The 27,602-nt window shown below is 46.4% G+C and overlaps 1 protein-coding gene across 12 annotated transcripts in view; it reads right to left on the bottom strand.

The window, feature by feature from the left end:
* Positions 1-27,602, bottom strand: part of LOC139571274 (myocardin-related transcription factor A-like) — a 91,456-nt gene that overhangs the window by 12,088 nt on the left and 51,766 nt on the right. For 8 of the 12 annotated variants that reach the window (XR_011674264.1, XR_011674265.1, XM_071393988.1 and 5 more), the window contains 8 exons: positions 7,929-7,994; positions 6,287-6,342; positions 5,911-5,986; positions 5,191-5,358; positions 4,370-4,530; positions 4,100-4,225; positions 3,717-3,964; positions 1,305-1,473 (listed from right to left, as the gene is read on the bottom strand). Coding sequence is in view for 10 of the 12 variants with exons in the window: in XM_071393988.1 (XP_071250089.1) it covers positions 1,305-1,473; positions 3,717-3,964; positions 4,100-4,225; positions 4,370-4,530; positions 5,191-5,358; positions 5,911-5,986; positions 6,287-6,342; positions 7,929-7,994 (1,070 nt within the window). In the remaining 2 variants the exon portion in view is untranslated. Of the gene's footprint in view, positions 1-1,304; positions 1,474-3,716; positions 3,965-4,099; positions 4,226-4,369; positions 4,531-5,190; positions 5,359-5,910; positions 5,987-6,286; positions 6,343-7,928; positions 7,995-14,440; positions 15,097-27,602 lie in introns of those variants that run through there. The other 4 variants (XM_071393983.1, XM_071393990.1, XM_071393986.1 and 1 more) reach the window with 3 other exon arrangements.

Here is a 27,602-nt window from a genome sequence, read left to right as displayed (position 1 = left end):
CCCTCCCTCCGTCTCCCTCCCTCCCTCCGTCTCTCTCCCTCCCTCCGTCTCTCTCTTCCTCCCTCCGTCCATTTCTCTCCCTCCCTCCGTCTCCCTCCCTCCAACTCTCCCTCTCTCCCTCCGTCTCTCTCCCTCCCTCCCTCCGTCTCTCTCCCTCCCTCCCTCCGTCTCTCTCCCTCCCTCCCTCCCTCCGTCTCTCCCTCCCTCCGTCTCTCTCCCTCCCTCCCTCCGTCCGTCTCTCTCCCTCCCTCCCTCCGTCTCTCTCCCTCCCTCCGTCTCTCTCTCTCCCTCCCTCCGTCTCTCTCCCTCCCTCCGTCTCTCTCTCCCTCCCTCCGTCTCTTTCTTTCTCTCTCTCCCTCCATCTATCCCTCCCTCCCTCCCTCCGTCTCTTTCTTTCTCTCTCTCCCTCCGTCTATCCCTCCCTCCCTCCCTCCGTCTATCCCTCCCTCTGTCTATCTCTCCCTCCCTCCGTCTCTCTCCCTCCCTCCGTCTCTCTCCCTCCCTCCCTCTGGGGAGAATCTTACAGAACTCTGCATGCAGGGTTTCAATGGGATGTTTGTCCCATTTGATGAAATCTTGTTTTGCAAGTGGACCCCACACCTCGCTGCCATAAAGTGCAATTGGTTCAATGACATATTCAATTAGTTTTAGCCAAATTTTAATAGGTATTTGAATTTGCTTTTTAATGGCGTAGAATGCCCTGCGTGCTTTCTCGCTCAGTTCATTCACTGCCTCATTAAGGTGTCCAGTTGAGCTTATTTTTCAACCTAAGTAATTGTAGTGTTTGCAGTACTCTATATATTTTGTACCAATTGAGAACTTTGGTCTAATTCCCTGAGATCTGGATCTTCTCTGGAAAATCATTATTTTAGTCTTTTTGGGGTTTACTGCCAGGGCCCAGGTCTGGCAGTACTGCTCTAGCAGGTCCATGCTCTGCTGTAGGCCATGTGCTGTGGGTGACAGCAGGCATAGGTCATCTGCGAAGAGTAGGCATTTAACCTCTGCATTATGGAGACTAACACCAGGGGCTGAGGATTTTTCTAGAATAGTGGCCAATTTGTTGATGTAAATATTGAAGAGTGCAGGGCTCAGATTACAACCCTGACGAAGGCCCCGCCCCTCTCTCTCTCCCCATCTCTCTCTCTGTGTCTCTCCATCTAAAAGTGCATATCAATAGTCTAATGTGGTTCTCTTCTAATCTCCCTTTCTTTATCTACACTGATCTGAAATAAATACATTCCCAGTAGCTAGTGTCTACACACAGAAGTAGAATTCTGTTTCTATGCATCCACCTATCTACTTACTTTGAAGTCATCCAGGTTGGCTGGTAGCGTCAAAGGTTTGGTTCCTCCCACAGGGGTTTGGCTCTGACGACTGGACCCATTCTGATTGGAAGAGGCAGAGGTCGTCGGGGGAACACTGCGCAAAAGGGAGGGGGCGGGGTTGGTTGAAGGTGGTTGCTCTGCAGGTGGTCTGAGGAGAGAGAAACAACAGCTGAGTCAGTCCACACACAGAGTCTTATGCAGCTAACCTTATGGGGCCATACAATTCAGTTCAAAATCCTATTATTTTAACCCGTACCCTAACCCTAACTTTAAGCCAAAAACCTAACCTTAACCCTAGCTTAGGTTTAGAATTAGGTTAAGGAGCTTGTGGGGACCAACAAAATGTCCCCAGTTGGTCAAAGTTTAGTTTGTTTACTATTCTTGTGGGGACTTCTAGAGAGACACTCACACCCCTTCTCTTCCCCCCCACACACACACATCTTTCCCCCCCACTCACACCTCTTCTCTTCCCCCCCCACACACACACCTCTTCTCTTCCCCCCCACACACACCTCTTTCCCCCCCACGCTTGCACCTCTTTCCCCCCCAAGCTCGCACCTCTTTCCCCCCCACGCTCGCACCTCTTTCCCCCCCACGCTCGCACCTCTTTTCCCACCCCACGTTCGCACCTCTTTTCCCCACCCCACGCTCGCACCTCTTTCCCCCACACGCTCGCACCTCTTTCCCCCCCACGCTTGCACCTCTTTCCCCCCCACGCTCGCACCTCTTTCCCCCCCACGCTCGCACCTCTTTCCCCCCCACGCTCGCACCTCTTTTCCCCACCCCACGCTCGCACCTCTTTTCCCCACCCCACGCTCGCACCTCTTTCCCCCACACGCTTGCACCTCTTTCCACCCCCACGCTCGCACCTCTTTCCCCCCCACGCTCGCACCTCTTTCCCCCCCACGCTCGCACCTCTTTCCCCCACACGCTCGCACCTCTTTTCCCACCCCACGTTCGCACCTCTTTTCCCCACCCCACGCTCGCACCTCTTTCCCCCACACGCTCGCACCTCTTTCCCCCACACGCTCGCACCTCTTTCCCCCACACGCTCGCACCTCTTTCCCCACTCCACGCTCGCACTTTTTCCCCACCCCACGCTCGCACCTCTTTCCCCACGCCACGCTCGCACCTCTTTCCCCCACACGCTCGCACCTCTTTCCCCCACACGCTCGCACCTCTTTCCCCCACACGCTCGCACCTCTTTCCCCCACACGCTCGCACCTCTTTCCCCACCCCACACTCGCACTTTTTCCCACACTCGCACTTTTTCCCCCACCCCACACTCGCACCTCTTTCCCCCACCCCACACTCGCACCTCTTTCCTCACCCCACACTCGCACCTCTTTCCTCACCCCACACTCGCACCTCTTTCCTCACCCCAGACTCGCACCTCTTTCCTCACCCCACACTCGCACCTCTTTCCTCACCCCAGACTCGCACCTCTTTCCTCACCCCACACTCGCACCTCTTTCCTCACCCCACACTCGCACCTCTTTCCCCCACCTCTTTCCCCCACCCCACACTCGCACCTCTTTCCCCCACCCCACACTCGCACCTCTTTCCTCACCCCACACTCGCACCTCTTTCCTCACCTCTTTCCTCACCCCACACTCGCACCTCTTTCCCCACCCCACACTCGCACCTCTTTCCCCACCCCACACTCGCACCTCTTTCCTCACCCCACACTCGCACCTCTTTCCCCACGCCACACTCGCACCTCTTTCCCCACCCCACACTCGCACCTCTTTCCCCACCCCACACTCGCACCTCTTTCCCCACCCCACACTCGCACCTCTTTCCCCACGCCACACTCGCACCTCTTTCCCCACGCCACACTCGCACCTCTTTCCCCACCCCACACTCGCACCTCTTTCCCCACCCCACACTCGCACCTCTTTCCCCACTCCACACTCGCACTTTTTCCCCCCACCCCACACTCGCACCTCTTTCCCCCACCCCACACTCGCACCTCTTTCCCCCACCCCACACTCGCACCTCTTTCCCCCACCCCACACTCGCACCTCTTTCCTCACCCCACACTCGCACCTCTTTCCTGACCCCACACTCGCACCTCTTTCCTGACCCCACACTCGCACCTCTTTCCTGACCCCACACTCGCACCTCTTTCCTGACCCCACACTCGCACCTCTTTCCTCACCCCACACTCGCACCTCTTTCCTCACCCCACACTCGCACCTCTTTCCTCACCCCACACTCGCACCTCTTTCCTCACGCCACACTCGCACCTCTTTCCTGACCCCACACTCGCACCTCTTTCCTCACCACACACTCACACCTCTTTCCTCACCACACACTCACACCTCTTTCCCCCACACACTCACACCTCTTTCCCCCACACACTCACACCTCTTTCCCCCACACACTCACTTGGGTGGTGCTGGGAGGATGGTGTGGTAGTTGTAGTGCTGCTGCTGCTGGTGGAGGATCTGCAGCTGGAGGATGAGCTGCTGCTGGTGGAGGATCTTGGTGTAGGTGGAGTCCAGCTGAGGGGGAGGCTCCCGGTCAGCCTTCTGGTCCGGAGGGATGTACTGGTGGTACTTGAGCTTCTTCACCTTGGGCTTGTTGTCTTTGGCCTTCTTAGGCCTCTGGGGGGGCCGCTCCGAACTGGGCTTCGACTGGGAGTGGTGGAAGAGTGGGAGATGGGGAGAGGGAGAGAGAGAGAAATAGTAAGTAAGATATGATTGCTTGTATACACAAATTATTAAATTCCATGATACTCTGATAGCCAAATGACAGGGGATGTCTCTCACCTTGGTCTGACCAGTAGCAGGGCAGGAAGCTCCCGACATCGCTGAACCATTGGTCAGCTTCTGTGGTGGCAATGAGTCTTGGCCATTCACCAACAGCGGAGGTGGTGGTGGGACCTGGGTAAGGAACTGAGAAAACATCTGATTGGTCAGTTTAAGTGTCAATAATGGGACAACTCATGTGATTACTTGTCTATGTAACTTGCAGGAATACCAGTGGCTATCTCCATTATGTGGCTATACGTACTGTACAAAAATAAGACTTCAACCTACTACCTGTGAGGGGGACATGTCCCTGTTCTGAGTGAGCATGTCAGAGGGGGACAGCTGGGAGAGTGGACCCAGTGGAGAGTCGTGATTGGCTAGCGTATCCGGAGAAAATGCATCACTGCTGTCCTCGTCCAATGAGGATTCTCCTGCACCTTTTGGAGAATCTGAGAGACATTTATTAAACCTCTATTTTGCCGTTCTTCTCGCCAAACAAATTATTGTCTACAACAACAAGTTGATTAGTTGTGAGGTTGAGTCTCACTACAACAAACATCAACTGTATTTCATACAGAGGGAATAGTAATTGGCAATACAAAAAGAGGCGATGGCCAAACCAGAATTACTAATGATGGAAGTGGTCACAGTCTCTCCAGCACAAGGATTTAGCAATAACAATGTCCCCACACCAGTCCAGTATTGTGAAATTGATGTATTGCAATGATAACATTTGAGGAACATTTGAACGTGAACCATGAACAGTGACTAATTGAAGGGAGTTTGGGAGTGGTTGGGTAAATTTGTCTGAGTGAGGGACTAATTCACCTGGCCAGTAAACATGTTGCAGTGGACTGTGCACAGGAAGGACGCTCCTACCCAGTTGACTAAGGTGTTGTTGTGTACATACTGGAACTTATATTGTGTATGTACCCAGTAAAGTGTTGCAATGACAAGTAGTGTTGTATACTTGATCTGTAATGTATGTTACACTGGACAATAAGAATGGGTACATACCAAGAACAGAAGTGAGTGTTTCAGTGGACATTCTGTGTGTGTGTATTGCAGTGTACAGTGTGTGTATTGCAGTGGACAGTGTGTGTTCATACCCAGTAGTGAGTGCTGCAGAGGACAGTCCAGGTCTACAGGCAGGATGTTCTTGTGGATGAGCTCTATAGGACCAGGTCTGTGGGAGATCTTATCATTAAGGTCATCAGCCAGCCTGGCCCTCTTCAGCTGCAGCTGCTTGGCCTGCAGAGACGGCTCCGCTGACGTCTCTGTGTGAAGAGAGAAGAGGAACAAAAACACACGGTATTAGGCCGGTTAGATGTACTGCTAAATTCTCTAAAACAACATTGGAGGCAGCTTATGGTAGAGAAATTAACATTACATTCTCTGGCAGCAGCTCTGGTGGACATTCCTGCAATCAGCATGCCAATTGCACGCTCCCTCAAAACTTGAGAAATCTGTAGCAGTGTTGTGTGACAAAACTGCACATTTTAGAATAGCCTTTTATTGTCCCCAGCACAAGGTGCACCTGTGTAATGATCATGCTGTTTAATCAGATTCTTGATATGCCACACCTGTCAGGTGGATGGATTATCTTGGCAAAGGAGGAATGTAAACACATTTTTTCCATATGTTTTGGGAAATAAGGTTTGTGTGTGTATGGAACATTTCTGGGATCAAGACTTTACACGTTGCGTTTTCATTTTTGTTCAGTGTAGATCAGCACAAACAGATGTGGTATATTTGGCTCACTGCCTCTAGAGAAGTAGTGTGTGGGGGTGTAGTTCTATGGTGATCAGCGAGGGGGCGCTGTGACTCACCCTCCAGTATGTGCATCCTGACCAGCTCTGAGCGCTCAGGACGACTCCTGATCTTCCTCTTCAGATAGTCCTCAGTCTGGAAGAGAGGAGGAGAGATGGATGAGAGGAGAGAGGGGAGAGATACAAAGGGAGAGAGGGGGGAGAAGAGGAAAGGAACAGGAGATGGAAAAAAAGGGACAGGAGAGGGAGGGAGGGAGAAAGGGACAGGAGAGGGAGGGAGAAAGGGACAGGAGAGGGAGGAGAGGGACAGGAGAGGGAGGAGAGGGACAGGAGATGGAGAAAGAAGCGAGAGAGAGAGGGAGAGGATGCACTTCAACAAAGACTGCACTTGTTGAACTAAAAAGAGAAAAAGTGCTGGAGAGACTACTAGACTTACCCTGGCTCTCTCCAGATTCCTCCGCTGCTCGTGGAAGGCCGCCGGACTCTTCAGTGCTGTGGTGAGGGAAAGAGAGAAAACAATAAAGGAGAGGGAACGACCGTGAATGAAAACTCCAACAAATGAGTACAGCGCAAAGCACTAGTGGAGACAGTGTGAGAGCTGATACTGAGGAACACACACAAAGCAGAACTCTCTATATGAAAAAGTCACTGGAGTTCTATCCACCAAACAGTAAGAACAGAAAACAGAACAGTATGTTTTTGTCTTGACTAGTGAGTGACCTGTTTCAGCAGAACAGTGAAGGAGGAACGGCTTGCTATAGTATAAGAGAGGTGTACGCATGAGAACCCATAGAACTATCAATAAAGATGTGAATTACAGCACAGCCAGGAAATTTAAGGAGGACATGTGAGAGCTGAGAGAAGAGTGATGGGATGACTTTCTGAGAGAGGGACCTTCTACACTTATCACTCTCTTCAACTGTATGGGTCTTCAGCATGCCCCTGTGTGTCACATCATTCAGAAGTTGGAAAACACAAAGACGTGCACACCAACACACACACACTGGATGGTTGAAGAGGATGTTGGAGGGACACTGGAGATTTCATCATCACCAATGTGAAGCCTTAAATCAGCTCAACTGTCAAACAGTGACGTCTGGCCCTGCTGTGTGTGTGCGTGTTTATTGAGGGACGCAATGCTGGCTTACGGAAGGTCAACTAGGAGGGTCGCAGACTGGCAGGGCTAAATATTGGCCTGGGATTCCTGTGATGTAACTAATCAAATCAAGACGACTTTTGCCTACAAATACATGCAAATGGATCATGGAGGATCCAGCCTTCTCTGTAATTCAGTCTGCTTTATAGCACCAACTGCACTGCGACTGTAAATCCATGGCATGAGCACATTACGGTCTATTAACTCTACAGAGCCTTGGCGGTAAAGCAGTTCTGCTATAGCTTTGGGCCATGGTCATAAGAAGTCCCTTTTAAAAGGCTGGTTGGTAATGCCTCCTCCTCCACAAGAAGACAACCTGACCCTCAGTAATCTGGACTAATCTGGAATCAAGTCCTGTATGTCTGAGCCAGGCCACCGTAGAGACACCTAGTTCTCCTGGCCCGTTGTTGTTGTGTAATAAGACTGGGAGCACAGGGGAGAGAGAGGCCCATCTTATGGCCAGGTTAGACACGTAAACAATAAGGCCTGAGGGGGTGTGGTATGCAGGAGAGAAGCACTGATTGCAAATATACCACAGGTAAGGGCTGTTCTTAGGCACGACGCAACACAATCAGTGCCTCTCTCCTGTAAGAAGTAGCCCATGCACTTCCTCCTATCAACAGCTGAACACTGAGTCTCCTTAGTCTCTTCAGCTACTGAAGAGAACACATAACAGGAAGTGGACACAGTAGGGGAAGCTGGCTGGCCCACTTGATAACAACACCACCACCACCACCACAGAACATAACACAACACAAATTACAACAACACAATGCAAATTACAACAGAACAGAACAGGCCTGTCAGTCCATGGGGACCAGGAACAGACACTGTGCTGGTCAAGAATGCAGAGGGTGACATTGTATTATATTTGCTGGTCTAGACTCTAGAGATAAGAATAGAGAGTTTGGGCACTACTTACGTGGCATGATCCCTTGGCTGACCAGCTCCTCCCGGGTGCGTCTCTGCTGTAGTTTGAGCTGGAGGACTGCATGACAACAGAGAGAGAGGGATAGAGGAGAGTCAGCAACTGCCAGCAAGGAAACAACCACCTCTTCAAAACCAGAGTTTCAGGCCCAGACTGCCATCCTACACTGAACCGTCCATCCGCACGGCAGAGAGGGTATCCTTGTGTCAACAAACACTGGAGTAGACAGCTAGAGCAGGACTCAATGGACAGAACCCACTCCCTCGTTCTTTCATTCTCTTTCGTTTCCTCCCTCACTCTTAAAAAAAGCTGTGGCAGAGGGCAAAGGGAGGGTGGAGTATGGTGGCATTTATTACAAACTTCCTGTTTCTAAACTCTCGGTTGTTGATTGCGCAGTGCGCTTATAAAAACCCACACAGAATGTATGTGTGTCTGTGAGAGAGCGCAAACGAGAGATAGAGAGGAAGATAAAGGGAGAGAGAGATTACACAGATCCACAAAGAATTTGAAAACAAACCCATTGTGATAAACTCCTTTATCTACTGGGTGAAATACCACAGTGTGCCATCACAGCAGCAAGATTTGTGACCTGTTGCCACAAGAAAAGGGAAACTAGTGAAGAACAAACATCATTGTAAATAGAACCTATATTTATGTTTATTTATTTTCCCTTTTGTACTTTAACCATTTGCACATCGTTACAACACTGTATATAGACAAAGACATTCAAAATGTTTTTATTCTTTTGGAATGTTTACTGCAATTTTTTCTTGTTTATTTCACTTTTTGTATTATCTACTTCAGAGATAGATAGGGGGGAGCAAGAGAGAGCGAAAGAGAGAGATAGGGGGGAGCTAGAGGGAGCGAGAGAGAGATAGGGGGGAGCTAGAGAGAGCGAAAGAGAGAGATAGGGGGGAGCTAGAGAGAGAAAAATAAAGATAAAGGGAGAGCGAGAGAGAGCGAGAGATGCAGGCGGTAATTCTGTCAGCAGACTGTTTTACCACTGCCATTCTTAGGTCGACCTATTACTATGCATTCCTCGCAGCAGCCTGTATTATCAAGCCAAGCTATGGTATCAATGTAAAGAACGCAGAAAGAATTGTTGCAAGTCTTGCAACAATTAAGGGAAGTAAGCAGGTCCTTATCAGTCTTCCAGTCAGAACAACTGACCTGACCCCCAGTGGTGTAAAGTACTTAAAAATACTTTTAAGTACTACATAAGTAGTTTTTTGGGGTATCTGTACTTTACTATTCATCTTTTTTACAACTTTTACTGTACTACATTCCAAAAGAAAATAATGTATTTTTTACGCCATACATTTTCCCTGACAACCAAAAGTACTTGTTACATTTTGAAATGCTTAGCAGGACAGACAAATGGTCCAATTCACACTCATCAAAAGAACATCCCTGGCCATGACTACTGCCTCTGATCTGGCAGACTCACTAAACACAAATGCTTCGTTTGTAAATTATGTCTGAGTGTTGGAGTGTGCCTCTGGCTATCTATAAATAAATAAAACAAGAAAACGGTGCCATCTGGTTTGCTTAATATAGGGAATTTGAAATGATTTATACTTTTGATAAATAAGTATATTTAGTAAGTACATTTACTTTTGATACTTAAGTATATTTAAAACCAAATACTTTTAGATTTTTACTTAAGTAGTATTTTACTGGGTGACTTTCTTGAGTAATTTTATATTTTGATATCTTTACTTTTACTCAAGTATGACAATTGGGTACTTTTTCCACCATTGCTGACACCTAACCACCTAAACTACTTTGTGTTTGAGTGACACGAGATACACTTCTCTTGAAAGGACACAGGCTAAGTGAGTGTCCTGCTTCCCTGTCCCTTCAGTCCAGACCAAAATCTAAATACTCTTCCACACCTCTCCTTTCCATCCATGTCGTCATTCCTTCTGGACCACTGACATCTGAAAGCAAGGGGCACAGTTGTAAGTTCCACCATGAAGATCCCTCTGGATCTGCTGTAGTCACGGAGGAAGTAGGACGAGGAGAAGACTATTTATTAGAATACAGGCCCCAGGCATCCACAGTTAGAGAGGAGAGAAGAATAAGGAGAGAAGAGAGAGAAGATGAGAGAGAAAGCGAGAGAGAGAAAGATAAGAGAGAATGCAGAGAGAGAGCGAGAGAAGTTGAGAGGGAGAGAATGCAGAGAGAGAGGGAGAGAAGTTGAGAGGGAGAGAATGCAGAGAGAGAGCGAGAGAAGTTGAGAGGGAGAGAATGCAGAGAGAGCGAGAGAAGTTGAGAGGGAGAGAATGCAGAGAGAGAGCGAGAGAGAGAAAGATAAGAGAGAATGCAGAGAGAGAGCGAGAGAGAGAAAGATGAGAGAATGCAGAGAGAGAGGGAGAGAAGTTGAGAGGGAGAGAATGCAGAGAGAGCGAGAGAAGTTGAGAGGGAGAGAATGCAGAGAGAGAGGGAGAGAAGTTGAGAGGGAGAGAATGCAGAGAGAGAGGGAGAGAAGTTGAGAGGGAGAGAATGCAGAGAGAGAGGGAGAGAAGTTGAGAGGGAGAGAATGCAGAGAGAGAGGGAGAGAAGTTGAGAGGGAGAGAATGCAGAGAGAGAGGGAGAGAAGTTGAGAGGGAGAGAATGCAGAGAGAGAGCGAGAGAGAGAAAGATAAGAGAGAATGCAGAGAGAGAGCGAGAGAGAGAAAGATGAGAATGCAGAGAGAGAGGGAGAGAAGTTGAGAGGGAGAGAATGCAGAGAGAGAGCGAGAGAGAGAGAGAGCGAGAGAAGTTGAGAGGGAGAGTGCAGAGAGAGAGCGAGAGAAGTTGAGAGGGAGAGTGCAGAGAGAGAGCGAGAGAAGTTGAGAGGGAGAGAATGCAGAGAGAGAGCGAGAGAGAGAAAGATGAGAGAATGCAGAGAGAGCGAGAGAAGTTGAGAGGGAGAGAATGCAGAGAGAGCGAGAGAAGTTGAGAGGGAGAGAATGCAGAGAGAGAGGGAAAGAAGTTGAGAGGGAGAGAATGCAGAGAGAGAGGGAGAGAAGTTGAGAGGGAGAGAATGCAGAGAGAGAGGGAGAGAAGTTGAGAGGGAGAGAATGCAGAGAGAGAGGGAGAGAAGTTGAGAGGGAGAGAATGCAGAGAGAGAGGGAGAGAAGTTGAGAGGGAGAGAATGCAGAGAGAGAGCGAGAGAGAGAAAGATGAGAGAATGCAGAGAGAGAGGGAGAGAAGTTGAGAGGGAGAGAATGCAGAGAGAGAGCGAGAGAGAGAGAGAGCGAGAGAAGTTGAGAGGGAGAGAATGCAGAGAGAGCGAGAGAAGTTGAGAGGGAGAGTGCAGAGAGAGAGCGAGAGAAGTTGAGAGGGAGAGAATGCAGAGAGAGAGTGAGAGAAGTTGAGAGTGAGAGAATGCAGAGAGAGTACAACCCATATTTATATTTATTTTCCCTTTTGTACTTTAACTATTTGGACATGTGATATTTGATGTGATATGTCTATTATTTTACAACTTTTGTGAGTGTAATGTTTAATGTTCATTTGTATTGTTTATTTTACTTTAGTTTATTATCTACTTCACTTGCTTTGGCAATGTTAACATGTTTCCCATGCCAATAAAGCCATTAAATTGAATTGAATTGAGAGAGAATAAAAATAAGAGAATGCAGAGAGAGAGAGAAGAAAGATGAGAGAGAGGATAGAGAGAGAGAATTCAGAGAGAGAGAGAAGATGAGAGAGAGAATAGAGAGAGAAGAAAGATGAGAGAGAGAATAGAGAGAATGCAGAGAGAGAGCAAACTAGAATGCTATTTGGCACTAAACAGAGAGTACAGTGGCAGAATACCTGACCTCTGTGACTGACCCGAACTTAAGGAAAGCTCTGACTATGTACAGACCCAGTGAGCATAGCCTTGCTATTTAGAAAGGTCGCCGTATACCTGGCTCTCAAGAGAAGACAGGCTATGTGCACACTGCCCACAAAATTAGGTGGAAACTGAGCTGCACTTCCTAACCTCCTGCCAAATGTATGACCATATTAGAGACACATATTTACCTCAGATTACACAGATCCACAAAGAATTCGAAACAAACCCAAATTTGATAAACTCCCATATCTACTGGGTGAAATACCACAGTGTGCAATCACAGCGGCAAGATTTGTGACCTGTTGCCACAAGAAAAGGGCAACCAGTTAATAACAAAACACCATTGTAAATACAACCCATATTTATTTTCCCTTTAGTACTTTAACTATTTGCACATTGCTACAACACTCTATATAGACAAAATTTGGCATTTGAAATGTCTATTATTTTGGAACTTCTGAGTGTAATGTTTACAGTAAATTTGAATTGTTCATTTCACTTATGTTTATTATCTATTTCACTTGCTTCGGCAATGTTAACATATGTTTCCCACGCCAACAAAGCCCCTTAAATTGAATTGAGAGAGAGAAGAAAGATGAGAGAGAATGCAGAGAGTGTGAGAGAGAAAAAAGAGACAAAAGAACAGGGAGGAGGGCCAACAGTGTGCTCATGTGTCATTAGGTCTAGTTAAATATGTCTGCCACTGTCCCCAAAGGGCCTCCAGACCTGGCACAGCCCACACCTACTGTGCGTGCGTGCGTACACACACACACACACACACGGTTAAGACCGTTGAGCCAGTAACCAAAATGTTGCTGGTTCAAATCCCCAAATCTGACGTTCTGCCCTTGAGCAAGGCAATTAAGCCCCAACAACAACTGTTCCCAGAACGCAGATGACGTTGAATAAGGCACCCCCGACACCTCTCTGATTCAGAGGGGTTGGGTTCAATGCACAAGACACATTTCAGTTGAATGCATTCAGTTCTGCAACTGACTAGGTATATCTTCCCCTTGCCCACACACACACACACACACACACACACACACACACACACACACACACACACACACACACACACACACACACACACACACACACACACACACACACACACCTAGAAGTCTCCCTTATGAACTCACATGCGCACACACACTTGGCATGGCCGAACACTTGGCATGGCCATTGGAACAGTTCTATTTGGAAAGCACAGTAATCATCCAATGACCTCACCATTTGGACATTAGCTTGATCATTACACACCACAACCAGGGAGATATATGAGGAATGGCCGAAGCCAATGACTTCACGACACGGATCAATAAAAAAGGATCAAGAAGAGGATGGATGAAGCTTGACAGAAGTCTGTCTGGTCACCATACAGAACCAAACCCAAAGCTTGTGCTAGACAATAAACTTGTGAATTATAACATCTTGGGGAAGCCTACATCTAAAATGACAAACACACAAATCACATCTCCCCTTACCACTGAGTGTCTTCTAACCCCACCCACCCACCTTCTTTTAGTCGTCTAACCCCACCCACCTTCTTTAGTCTTCTAACCCCACCCACATTCTTTAGTCTTCTAACCCCACCCACCCACCTTCTTTTAGTCGTCTAACCCCACCCACCTTCTTTAGTCGTCTAACCCCACCCACATTCTTTAGTCGTCTAACCCCACCCACCCACCCACCTTTAGTCGTCTAACCCCACCCACCCACCCACCCACCTTCTTTTGTCGTCTAACCCCACCCACCTTCTTTAGTCGTCTAACCCCACCCACATTCTTTAGTCGTCTAACCCCACCCACCCACCTTCTTTTAGTCGTCTAACCCCACCCACCTTCTTTAGTCTTCTAACCCCACCCACCCTTCTTTTAGTCGTCTAACCCCACCCACCCACCTTTAGTCGTCTAACCCCACCCACCCACATTCTTTTAGTCGTCTAACCCCACCCACCCACCTTCTTTTAGTCGTCTAACCCCACCCACCCACCTTCTTTTAGTCGTCTAACCCCATCCACCCACCTTCTTTTAGTCGTCTAACACCACCCACCTTCTTTTAGTCGTCTAACCCCACCCACCCACCTTCTTTTAGTCGTCTAACCCCACCCTCCCACCAACCTTCTTTAGTCGTCTAACCCCACCCACCCACCTTCTTTTAGTCGTCTAACCCCACCCACCCACCTTTTAGTCGTCCAACCCCACCCACCCACCTTCTTTAGTTGTCTAACCCCACCCACCCACCTTCTTTTAGTCATCTAACCCCATCCACCCACCCACCTTCTTTTAGTCATCTAACCCCATCCACCCACCCACCTTCTTTTAGTCTTCTAACCCCACCCACCTTCTTTTAGTCTTCTAACCCCACCCACCTTCTTTAGTCTAACCCCACCCACCCACCTTCTTTTAGTCGTCTAACCCCTCCCACCTTTTAGTTTAACCCCACCAACCTTCTTTTAGTCGTCTAACCCCACCCACCCACCTTCTTTTAGTCGTCTAACCCCACCCACCCACCTTCTTTTAGTCGTCTAACCCCACCCACCCACCTTCTTTTAGTCGTCTAACCCCTCCCACCCACCTTCTTTTAGTCTTCTAACCCCTCCCACCCACCCACCCACCTTCTTTTAGTCTTCTAACCCCACCCACCCACCTTCTTTTAGTATTCTAACCCCGCCCACCTTTTTTTAGGCTGTGATAAGTATGTCTCTCGTAGTCCATCCTCAAGTCCTGCTTGTCCAGCTCTTCCCCCATTGGAACATAGTCCAAGGGGGCGGGCTCAAAGGAAAGGAAGTGGTTGGTGTCCAGCATTATTATTTAGACTTGCTATTAATTATCTTGGTAAACATTTAATTTTCATAAAGAGGTGTCGTCGTTCAAGTCTTGAATGGACGCTGATATAGCGGTGGCCACCGATATGGAGCTAAAGGCAGGCGGGTCTCTAAAAAGAGGTCTCGTCTGCAATAGACGAAATCAAGATCGTATTGGCTTTCCTTTCACCTACGTCGAGGCAGGGAGAAGACGTTAGTCTTATTCATTGCTTGTCCAGATAATCAACCTTTGACAAGCACAGTCAGAATTTAAGAAAAAGTAGCTTGAAAATTCTATCAAAAAAGGGGGTGATTCGATTCAAGAAAGCTTGTGCCGTCTTCTGTCTTCCAGGTCAGAACGTCTATTTTCTTCTCTGTCTCTCCATCCTTCCCTCGTTTTCTCTCGTTGTGACAGTCAGCTAGAAACGATAGAGCTGCTCTACAAAGGTGTCCAATGAGACGGTGTAAATGGACAGGGTAAAGCCAAAGATGAAAAAGAGAGAGAATGAGGGATGAGAGAAAAAGGAGGGCAGCAGCAGAGGCGAGCCCAGAGAGAGACTGCTCTGCTTGCGGCTCCTCAGTCACGACACGCGCGCGCATGTGGTGGTGTTAGTGATAGAGTTCTCCAACGCAGCTGTTACCATTCATTCACAGTTACAATCTGAATCTCTGCCCACATACAGTACTGTACCATTCAAAAGTTGACACACCGTGTCAAGGGTTTTTCTTAATGTTTACTATTTTCTACATTGTAGAATAATAAAAAAAGACATCGAAACAATGAAATCAATTTTAAAAAGAACCCAAAAATATTTTGCCAGGTAAGTTTACTGGGAACACATTGTCATTTACAGCAACAACCTGGGGAATAGTTACAGGGGAGAGGAGGGGAATGAATGAGACAATTGTAAACTGGGGATGATTAGGTGACTGTGATGGTATGAGGGACAGATTAGGAATTTAGCCAGGACAACGGGGTTAGAACACCTACTCCTTCAATAAGTGCCATGGGATCTTTAGTGACCACAGAGTCAGACAGCCGTTTAACGTCCCATCCGAAAGACGGAACCCTGCACAGGGCAATGTCCCCAATCACTGCCTTGGGGCATTGGGATATTTTTTTGACCAGAGGAACGGGTGCATCCTACTGGCCCTCCAACACCACTTCCAGCAGCATCTGGGTCTCCCATCCAGGGACCGACCAGGACCAACCATGCTTAACTTCTGAAGCAAGCCAGCAGCGGGATGCAGCGTGGAATGCTGTAGTGAAATCATGTAGGAACCAAAAAAGTGTTATACAATATAGATTTTAGATTCTTCAAAGTAGCCATCCTTTGCCTTGATGAAAGCTTTGCACACTCTTGGCATTCTCTCAACCAGCTTCATGAGCTAGTCACCTGGAATGCATTTAAATTAACAAGTGTGTTTTGGTAAAAGTTTTTTTCTGGAATTCTTTCCTTCTTAATGCGTTTGAGCCAATCAGTTGTGATGTGACAAGGTAGGGGTGGTACAGTTGAAGTCAGAAGTTTACATACACCTTAGCCAAAAATATTTAAACTCAGTTTTTCACAATTCCTGACATATAATCAGAGTAAAAATGCCCTGTCTTAGGTCAGTTAGGATCACCACTTTATTTTAAGAATGTGAAATGTCAGAATAATAGTAGAGAGAATGATTTACTTCAGCTTTTATTTCTTTCATCACATTCCCAGTGGGTCAGAAGTTTACATGCACTCAATTAGTATTTGGTAGCACTCCCTTTAAAATGTTTAACTTGGGTCAAACGTTACAGGTAGCCTTCCACAAGCTTCCCACAATAAGCTGGGTGAATTTTGGCCCATTCCTCCTGACAGAGCTGGTGTAACTGAGTCAGGTTTGTAGGCCTCCTTGCTCGCACACATTTTTTCAGTTCTGGACACACATTTTCTATGGGATTGAGGTCAGGGCTTTGTGATGACTACTCCAATACCTTGACTTTGTTGCCATTTTGCCACAAATTTGGAAGCATGCTTGGGGTCATTGTCCATTTGGAAGACCCATTTGCGACCAAGCTTTAACTTCCTGACTGATGTCTTGAGATGTTGCTTCAATATATCCACATAACTTTCCTCCCTCATGATTCCATCTATTTTGTGAAGTGCACCAGTCCCTCCTGCAGCAAAGCACCCGCACAATGGTGTTGGGATGGTGTTCTTCGGCTTGCAAGCCTCCCCCTTTTTCCTCCAAACATAACGATGGTCATTATGGCCAAACAGTTCTATTTTTGTTTCATCAGACCAGAGGACATTTCTCCAAAAAGTATGATCTTTGTCCCCATGTGCAGTTGCAAAGTCTGGCTTTTTTATGGCGGTTTTGGAGCCGTCCTTGCTGAGAGGCCTTTCTGGTTATGTCGATATAGGTCTCGTTTTACTGTGGATATAAATACTTTTGTACCCGTTTCCTCCAGCATCTTCACAAGGTCCTTTGCTGTTGTTCTGGGATTGATTTGCAATTTTCGCACCAAAGTGCGTTCATCTCTAAGAGACAGAACACGTCTCCTTCCTGAGCAGTATGACGGCTGCGTGGTCCCATGGTATACTTGCATACTATTGTTTTTACAGATGTGGTACCTTCAGGCGTTTGGAAATTGCTCCCAAGGATGAACCAGTCTTGTGGAGGTTTACAACAACAAAAAATCTGAGGTCTTGACTGATTTCTTTTGATGTTCCCATGATGTCAAGCAAAGAGGCACTGAGTTTGAATGTAGACCTTGAAATACATCCACAGGTACACGACCAATTGGCTCAAATTATGTCAATTAGCCTATCATAATAAGTTTATTAGAGTAATCAGCCTCAGAAATTGCAGCCCAAATAAATGCTTCACAGAGTTCAATAACAGACATATCTCAACATCAACTGTTCAGAGGAGACTGCGTGAATCAGGCCTTCATGGTCGAATTGCTGCAAAGAAACCACGACTAAAACACCAATAAGATGAAGACTTGCTTGGGCCAAGAAACACGAGCAATGGACGGACATTAGACCGGTGGAAAATTTCCTTTGGTCTGATGAGTCCAAACTGGAGATTTTTGGTTCCAAACAGGGTGTCTTTGTGAGACGCAGAGTAGGTGAACGGATTATCTCTGCATGTGTGGTTCCCACCGTGAAGCATGGAGGAGGTGCGATGGTGTGGGGGTGCTTTGCTGGTGACACTGACGTTGATATATTTAGAATTCAAGGCACACTTAACCAGCATGGCTACCACAGCATTCTGGAGCGATACGCCATCCCATCTGGTTTGCGCTTAGTGGGACTATCATTTGTTTTTCAACAGGACAATGACCCAACACACCTGCAGGCTGTGTAAAGGCTATTTGACCAAGAAGAGTGTTGGAGTGCTGCATCAGATGACCTGGTCTCCACAATCACCCGACTTCAACCCAATTGAGATGTTTTGGGATGAGTTGGACCGCGGAGTGAAGGAAAAGCAGCCAACAAGTGCTCAGCATATGTGGGAACTCCTTCAAGACTGTTGAAAAAGCATTCCAGGTGAAGCTGGTTGAGAGAATGCCAAGAGTGTGCAAAGCTGTCAAGGCAAAGGGTGGCTACTTTGAAGAATCTAAAATATATTTTGATTTGTTTAACACTTTATTGGTTACTACAGGATTCCATATGTGTTATTTCATAGTTTTGATGTCTTCACTATTATTTTACAATGTAGAAAATAGAACAAATAAAGAAAAACCCTTGAATGAGTAGGCGTCCAAACTTGTGACGGGTACTGTACCTCCCCCCTCCAATTCACAGCTCAACCTACAGACCCAGCCTTCCGCCAGAGAAAAGGATTTTGTTGATAAACAACGTGTTATTCTGATGACCTACTTGAGAACACAGATCGATCATGTTAATGGTTTTTGTGAGTCATCATCCATAGTTAAAATGCAGGAGACTTTATCCAATCAGTGATGACAATGACCTTGAAGTACAACCGGCTTTCTATTTCTCTCAGTACTGTATATTTTACTCTATGATGGAACATATTCATACATTGAGTATCTATGGCTCTTCGTGTGATTTGCAACCTTTGTATAGTAGAACAACTGCAATGGAATACCTCATGCCATTTTGCAGTGAGTTGCAGCAACTCCTGCATCACATGCTAGAATACAGCGACAGAGATGGCACTACCCAATTTCGAAATTGCCCCCTGTGCATTCTACTATTACAACTTCCAAGAGTAAGTTGAAAGCCGGACTGATTACAATTTTTTATATATATATATATATATATATATATAGATATAAATATATATATATATATAGATATATATACATACACTGCTCAAAAAAATAAAGGGAACACTTAAACAACACAATGTAACTCCAAGTCAATCACACTTCTGTGAAATCAAACTGTCCACTTAGGAAGCAACACTGATTGACAATAAATTTCACATGCTGTTATGCAAATAGAATAGACAACAGGTGGAAATTATAGGCAATTAGCAAGACACCCCCAATAAAGGAGTGGTTATGCAGGTGGTGACCACAGACCACTTCTCAGTTCCTATGCTTCCTGGCTGATGTTTTGGTCACTTTTGAATGCTGGAGGTGCTTTCACTCTAGTGGTAGCATGAGACGGAGTCTACAACCCATAACAAGTGGCTCAGGTAGTGCAGCTCATCCAGGATGGCACATCAATGCGAGCTGTGGCAAGAAGGTTTGCTGTGTCTGTCAGCGTAGTGTCCAGAGCCTGGAGGCGCTACCAGGAGACAGGCCAGTACATCAGGAGACGTGGAGGAGGCCGTAGGAGGGCAACAACCCAGCAGCAGGACCGCTACCTCCGCCTTTGTGCAAGGAGGAGCAGGAGGAGCACTGCCAGAGCCCTGCAAAATGACCTCCAGCAGGCCACAAATGTGCATGTGTCTGCTCAAACGGTCAGAAACAGACTCCATGAGGGTGGTATGAGGGCCCGACGTCCACAGGTGGGGGTTGTGCTTACAGCCCAACACCGTGCAGGACGTTTGGCATTTGCCAGAGAACACCAAGATTGGCAAATTTGCCACTGGCGCCCTGTGCTCTTCACAGATGAAAGCAGGTTCACACTGAGCACATGTGACAGACGTGACAGAGTCTGGAGACGCCGTGGAGAACGTTCTGCTGCCTGCAACATCCTCCAGCATGACCGGTTTGGCAGTGGGTCAGTCATGGTGTGGGGTGGCATTTCTTTGGGGGCTGCACAGCCCTCCATGTGCTCGCCAGAGGTAGCCTGACTGCCATTAGGTACCGAGATGAGATCCTCAGACCCCTTGTGAGACCATATGCTGGTGCAGTTGGCCCTGGGTTCCTCCTAATGCAAGACAATGCTAGACCTCATGTGGCTGGAGTGTGTCAGCAGTTCCTGCAAGAGGAAGGCATTGATGCTATGGACTGGCTCGCCCGTTCCCCAGACCTGAATCCAATTGAGCACATCTGGGACATCATGTCTCGCTCCGTCCACCAACGCCACGTTGCACCACAGACTGTCCAGGAGTTGGCGGATGCTTTAGTCCAGGTCTGGGAGGAGATCCCTCAGGAGACCATCCGCCACCTCATCAGGAGCATGCCCAGGCGTTGTAGGGAGGTCATACAGGCACGTGGAGGCCACACACACTACTGAGCCTCATTTTGACTTTACATCAAAGTTGGATCAGCCTGTAGTGTGGTTTTCCACTTTAATTTTGAGTGTGACTCCAAATCCAGACCTCCATGGGTTGATACATTTGATTTCCATTGATCATTTTTGTGGGGGGGGGGGCTTAGAGGGCTGGAGGCCTGGTGGTTGGGAGCTTGGATCGGTGGCTGATGGATCGCTGGTTCGGGTCCCCATTTTTGACCTTGTGGAAATCTGTCGACGTGCCCTTGAGCAAGACGTTGACCCTGGTTGCTTCTGTCTGTCTCTCTGGATGGGAGGCTGTTCGATGACTAATATGATGTAGTTGTTGAGCGGCTTCACTGCAAGTATATTGTATGTTTTAAATATTCAAAAAAAAATGGGTAGTTTTTACAGGATGTGGGTATCATTCTGGGCCTCCCAAAATATTCTTAAGATCATTGTTAAAACATACCATCATCGCAAATTGCATGTGTTGTGTGCGTGTACTGAAACAGAAGGGTGATGCAATTTATTAGCAACGTCTGCAGCATGCGTGTGTAGAGAGGGAGGGTCTAGAATGCACACTGAAACCCCATAAACCCTGTAAGGAGAGCAAGTAAAAAAGAAGAAATGACAAAACAAAATGACGTGCACCCAAACTAACTGAAGAGATTAGAGGGAGATGTATTTCATTTAGGAGTCGTCAAGGTAAGGATACCAGGGTACATCTAAAATGGCTCCCTATAGAGTGCACTACTTCTGACCCGAGCGTATTGGGATCTGGTAAAAAAGTAGTGCACTGTATCGGGAATAGGGTGCTATTTGGGACATACGCCATCATATCAGACTGATATAGGAGCCTCAAAACCCCACTCCTGTTCCTCTTGTCTACCCTGAACCCGTGACTACATTTCTAATTAACCCTGCTATTTTAGGCTAGAATAGTGTGGTTTTCCACTTTAATTTTGAGTGTGACTCCAAATCCAGACCTCCATGGGTTGATAAATTTGATTTCCATTGATCATTTTTGTGTGATTTTGTTGTCAGCACATTCAACTATGTAAAGAAAAAAGTATTTAATAAGAATATTTCATTCATTCAGATCTAGGATGTGTTATTTTAGTGTTCCCTTTATTTTTTTGAGCAGTGTATATATATATATATATATATATATATATATAGAGGTCGACCGATTAATCGGAATGGCCGATTAATTAGGGCCGATTTCAAGTTTTCATAACAATCGGAAATCGGTATTTTTTACACCTTTATTTAATCTTTATTTAACTAGGCAAGTCAGTTAAGAACACATTCTTATTTTAAATGACGGCCTAGGAACGAACGGTGGGTTAACTGCCTCGTTCAGGGGCAGAACGACAGATTTTTACCTTGTCAGCTCGGGGGATTCAATCTTGCAACCTTACAGTTAACTAGTCCAACGCTCTAACCACCTGATTACATTGCACTCCACGAGGAGCCTGCCTGTTACGTGAATGCAGTAGAAGCCAAGGTAAGTTTCTAGCTAGTATTAAACTTAGCTTATAAAAAACAATCAATCAATCATAATCACTAGTTAACTACACATAGTTGATGATATTACTAGTTTATCGACCGTGTCCTGCGTTGCATATAATCGATGCGGTGCGTATCGTTGCTCCAATGTGTACCTAACCATAAACATCAATGCCTTTCTTAAAATCAATACACAGAAGTATATATTTTTAAACTTGCATATTTAGCTAAAAGAAATCCAGGTTAGCAGGCAATATTAACCAGGTGAAATTGTGTCACTTCTCTTGCGTTCATTGCACGCAGAGTCAGTGTATATGCAACAGTTTGGGCCGCCTAATTTGCCAGAATTTTACGAAATTATGACATAACATTGAAGGTTGTGCAATGTAACAGGAATATTTAGACTTATGGGTGCCACCCATTAGATAAAATACGGAACGGTTCCTTATTTCACTGAAAGAATAAACGTCTTGTTTCGAGATGATAGTTTCTGTATTCGACCATATTAATGACCTCTAAGGCTCGTATTTTTGTGTGTTATTATGCTATAACTAAGTCTATGATTTGATAGAGCAGTCTGATTGAGCGGTGGTAGGCAGCAGCAGGCTCGTAAGCATTCATTCAAACAGCACTTTCCTGCGTTTTGCCAGAAGCTCTTTGCTGTGCTTCAAGCCTATCAACTCCCGAGATTAGGCTGGTGTAACCGATGTGAAATGGCTAGCTAATTAGCGGGGTGCGCACTAATAGCGTTTCAAACGTCACTCGCTCTGAGACTCGTAGTAGTTATACCCCTTGCTCTGCATGGGTAACGCTGCATTGAGGGTGGCTGTTGTCGTTGTGTTCCTGGTTCGAGCCCAGGTAGGAGCGAGGAGAGGGATGGAAGCTATACTGTTACACTGGCAATACTAAAGTGCCTATAAGAACATCCAATAGTCAAAGGTTAATGAAATACAAATGGTATTGAGAGAAATAGTCCTATAATTCTTATAATAACTACAACTTAAAACTTCTTACCTGGGAATATTGAAGACTCATGTTAAAAGGAACCACCAGCTTTCATATGTTCTCATGTTTTGAGCAAGGAACTTAAACGTTAGCTTTCTTACATGGCACATATTGCACTTTCACTTTCTTCTCCAACACTTTGTTTTTACATTATTTAAACCAAATTGAACATGTTTCATTATTTATTTGAGGCTAAATTGATTTTATTGATGTATTATATTAAAACCAGTCAGTTTGGGAACCACTGCATGTTAGGAAGACCCCTCGGGCATAGTCTCACAAAGCCTCACACTTGGGCATATTGAGGAGATTATCTGAGGCCTAGTGTTTCCCACCTACCACTAACATTGTATGAGGCAAAGCGGGGCCCCTGCCAATCCAATTTTTGTTTTGACATTTCAGTCATTAAGAAGGCGATCTTAACCAGGGTGCATTCAGCTAAGGAAACAGCCACACAGCACCCTCAGTGAAACCCTCTTCTATGTTGTTTCAGCAGGATATAGTATTTTTATGGAGTTCTTAGTAATTCATTGACTCAAACATCCAGGGGAAGCGTGAAGGTACGGGCGGTCGAGCACTGCCACTAAGGTCACCTTGCTGGGTCGCCCCCGTCCTGGGGAGGAGGAAGAGGAGGAGGAGGAGGCTGGAACGCCTGGAGAGACACAGCCAGACCAGTAACCTTCCACAACCTCCTATCCCTCCATACACGTATCTACGTGTGTGCATTCGTGTGTGTGTGTACCAGCTCTGTTAAGGGTGGGACTGCTACAAGCAAATCGGCGGTATGGGCCGTTCGTCCAGAAAACAGATCCCAAAACAAGGGAGTGACAAGGAAACATAAAGGCAGTCATTAAAATTCCTCCAGCGAAAACAGGTGTTTTTTTCTGCCCTTCCGGTTTCTTTCTCCCTTGAAATTCACTGCATACCAAGTGTGTTGACGTTCTGTGACTCTGGGATGCCCTCGCCCTTCCCTTACAACAATCTATAGGCCTAGTACCTCTCTGTTCAGTCAGTCTCTGTATCCATTGCTGAACAGACTGGATCTCAATAACACCACCCTGTCGCTGTAGCACTGGAGCCAATATCTAACAGATGTGTGTAATAAAAATCCAGTTGCATAATGTGACCAGTGTTGGGACAAATAAACAGAGGAGGTTGTATGTGGTTAGGCAGGACTAACAGAAGCCAAAAAAGAATCGGGTTGTGGGTTCATTACCTGTTAGGGGGGTTGTTTTACAAGGTAAGGAAAGCATGGATGATAAGAAAGAAACCAGATATATGCTAACTCAAGTTGTAAAGTCACAGTCTGCAAGACAGCACCTTGTGGATAATACCATGCAGAGTAAATAGAAGTGTTTGATGGTGAGTGATAGCAACCACACATGATCAGTGTCCACACTGACTCCTCAAAACAACACGCCTCACTATTCAGCAAACAGAGTGAGTAAGAGAGAGCAAAGGACAGACACACAGACAGCGGGGCAGACAGACAGACAGCGGGGTAGACAGACACAGACAGCGGGGTAGACAGACAGTGTCAGCAGGAGAGAGAGAGCGAGAGAAGCGCGAGAAGAAGGGAGAGGGAAGGAAAGAGCAATCAGGGCAGCTGTTAGACTCTGGTAATATGGGACAGCAGAGCATAAGAGAGGGAGGAGAGAGAGAGAAGAAGGGCGAGAGAGGATGAGCGAGGGAGGGCGAGGTCTAGGGAGAGAGAGAGGGCGAGGAAAGGAGAGAGAGAGGGCGAGGAAGGGAGAGAGAGAGGGCGAGGATGGGAGAGAGAGAGGGCGAGGAAGTGAGGGAATGAGGTGAGGCTGAGTTCAGCTAGTTAGGTTTTGAGCAGTGAGAGAGAAGACAAGGAGAGGAGGAGAAAGAGAAAGGAAATAGAGAAAGGGGGTTCCTTTTCCAGGCGCTCTGTTTTGGTAATAGTTCTGTTATATAGCAGACATCTGAGATCACTTCATTCTGCACCACATAAGCCCCTAGCCTAATTCACAGAAAACAGATGCCATATCATTCCCCTTACAGTTACGGCCCAGCCCCTAAAGCACCAGCAGGCATGCAGTCTGGAACATGGTTCCGGTTACTTGTGACGAAGAGAAAAGAACAGATTGATTCATTCGGAAAGAAGAGGATGATTCATGTCATTCTGTCATATAGGCTAACAATTTAACAGAGAACAGAGAGCAGCAAAGTCAAATTCATTTTGTTATGGTTATTTATCAAATTACAAGAGTTAATGTCTCTTTAGTCATGTGTTTTTATGCCAGTGTTTTCCTCAATCATCTCTTCACCTGTCCTCTTCTCTTAACAGAGGCCTCACTGAGTTAGTGTAGCAAAAAAGGCAGACTCCACACTGTGGTATATTGCTGTAGCATTAGTTCCAAGGTATTTATTGGAGATTTATTGGAAACATTACATCAAGCCTAGTCAGCCTCTCACTAGTGGTACAGTATTAGAGTAACTAGTAATACAGTCACATCTGCTGGAGTGTGTCTATAGAAGAGCAGCGATCCCCATCTCTGATCACTATCACTGCAGAACCACTATCACTCTTGAAAGCCCAATCTGTGATTACTACTTCCAATTTTGATATATAGCCATTGATTCTTGTAGAATATAACTTATAAATGAGCTGAGTTCAACTGTCTAACCCAAAATATAAACGTGTTTGTTTAACTCCCTTGGCAAACAATAATAATTGTAAACAAACACTGTATAGCCTCAAAACATGGTTAAAACGATAATTTTTTGATATCACGGATGGTCAGTCCTGGCATCCATTGCTCTCCGTCTATGAATTTGAAAGTGGTTACATTTCTCCAGCCCCATCTCTCAGCTGTGACACAGTGGTGGTGTTCACTTTGTTATTGTTTGAACTGCAGATTGCCCATTTAATACTCCTCTTGTTTGAGTCTTCACTTTTCTTTCAACCTATATTGAACTAGGCAAGACAGTTAAGAACAAATTTTTATTTTCAATGACGGCCTAGGAACAATGGGTTATCTGCCTAGTTCAGGGGCAGAAGGATAGATTTTTACCTTGTCAGCTCGGGGATTCGATCTTGAGCTGAGTTCACTTTCGGTTACTAGTCCAACCACTCTAACCACTAGTCTACCCTGCTGCTCCACTTGTTGAGTCTTATGTAACATTAGGATGGTAAAAGACGGTGGGCAGCCTCTCAATGGGAGCTCGGGATAGAAGCTGCCTGTACGAACAGATCAGGGATCAGCTTACCTTTTCCTCAATCTTTTCCTCAATCTGACCCATAACCATAAGATGCCTGTAGGAACAGATCAAGGATCAGCTTAACTTTTCCTCAATCTGGACATAACCATAAGATGCCTGTAGGAACAGATCAGGGATCAGCTTAACTTTTCCTCAATCTGGACATAACCATAAGATGCCTGTAGGAACAGATCAAGGATCAGCTTACCTTTTCCTCAATCTGACCCATAACCATAAGATGCCTGTAGGAACAGATCAAGGATCAGCTTAACTTTTCCTCAATCTGGACATAACCATAAGATGCCTGTAGGAACAGATCAAGGATCAGCTTACCTTTTCCTCAATCTGACCCATAACCATAAACTGCCTGTATGAACAGATCAAGGATCAGCTTACCTTCCCTCAATCCGAAACTAAATCATTTGGGGCATACAAAGCAACATTGACCTCAGCCTATATCAGTGTGTCAGGGAAACTTAACCTTACTGCTATACAGCAGACCTAACCTCAGTCCCCCAATGTGTTTTCAGTGTTACAACCATACCCAAGCAAAAAGCCCAAACATCACAGGCTCACTAACAATAGATCCCACAAACTGTATATGAAGCTGACTAGCGAACACACCACATAAATCAATTATATCACAACTTGTGGCACAAGCCAAGATAGCATAAAACATAACATAAAACGTATTTCAATTGAAGTGCACAAAGGCGTGTCAGTGAGTTTATATGGTGAGAGATTGTAATAGTTTGCAAACGTGCACAGACTACAAAAGGAAGCACAGCCACGAGCTGCCCAGTGACACGAGCATACCAGACGAGCTAAATCACTTCTATGCTCGCTTCGAGGCAAGCAACACTGAGGCATGCATGAGAGCATCAGCTGTTCCGGACGACTGTGTGATCACGCTCTCCGTAGCCAACGTGAGTAAGACCTTTAAACAGGTCAACATACACAAGGCTGCGGGGCCAGACGGATTACCAGGACATGTGTTTCAGGCATGTGCTGACCAACTGGCAGGAGTCTTCACTGACATTTTCAACATGTCCCTGATTGAGTCTGTAATACCAACATGTTTCAAGCAGACCACCATAGTCTCTGTGCCCAAGAACACAAAGGCAACCTGCCTAAATGACTACAGACCCGTAGCACTCACGTCCGTAGCCATGAAGTGCTTTGAAAGATTGGTAATGGCTCACAACACCATTATCCCAGAAACCCTAGACCCACTCTAATTTGCATACCACCCAAACAGATCCACAGATGATGCAATCTCTATTGCACTACACATTGCCCTTTCCCACCTGGACAAAAGGAACACTTATGTGAGAATGCTATTCATTGACTACAGCTCAGCGTTCAACACCATAGTACCCTCAAAGCTCATCACTAAGCTAAGGATCCTGGGACTAAACACCTCCCTCTGCAACTGGATCCTGGACTTCCAGACGGGCCGCCCCCAGGTGGTGAGGGTAGGTAGCAACACATCTGCCACGCTCTGATCCTCAACACTGGAGCTCCACAGAGACGCGTACTCAGTCCCCTTCTGTACTCCCTGTTCACCCACGACTGCATGGCCAGGCACTACTCCAACACCATCATTAAGTTTGCAGACGACACAACAGTGGTAGGCCTGATCACCGACAACGACGAGACAGCCTATAGGGAGGAGG

This window comes from Salvelinus alpinus, chromosome 3 (assembly GCF_045679555.1).
Source record: "Salvelinus alpinus chromosome 3, SLU_Salpinus.1, whole genome shotgun sequence".
Taxonomy (NCBI): domain Eukaryota; kingdom Metazoa; phylum Chordata; class Actinopteri; order Salmoniformes; family Salmonidae; genus Salvelinus; species Salvelinus alpinus.
Note: the sequence above shows the minus strand (reverse complement) of the source record. Positions and strands in the feature narration are given on the sequence as shown.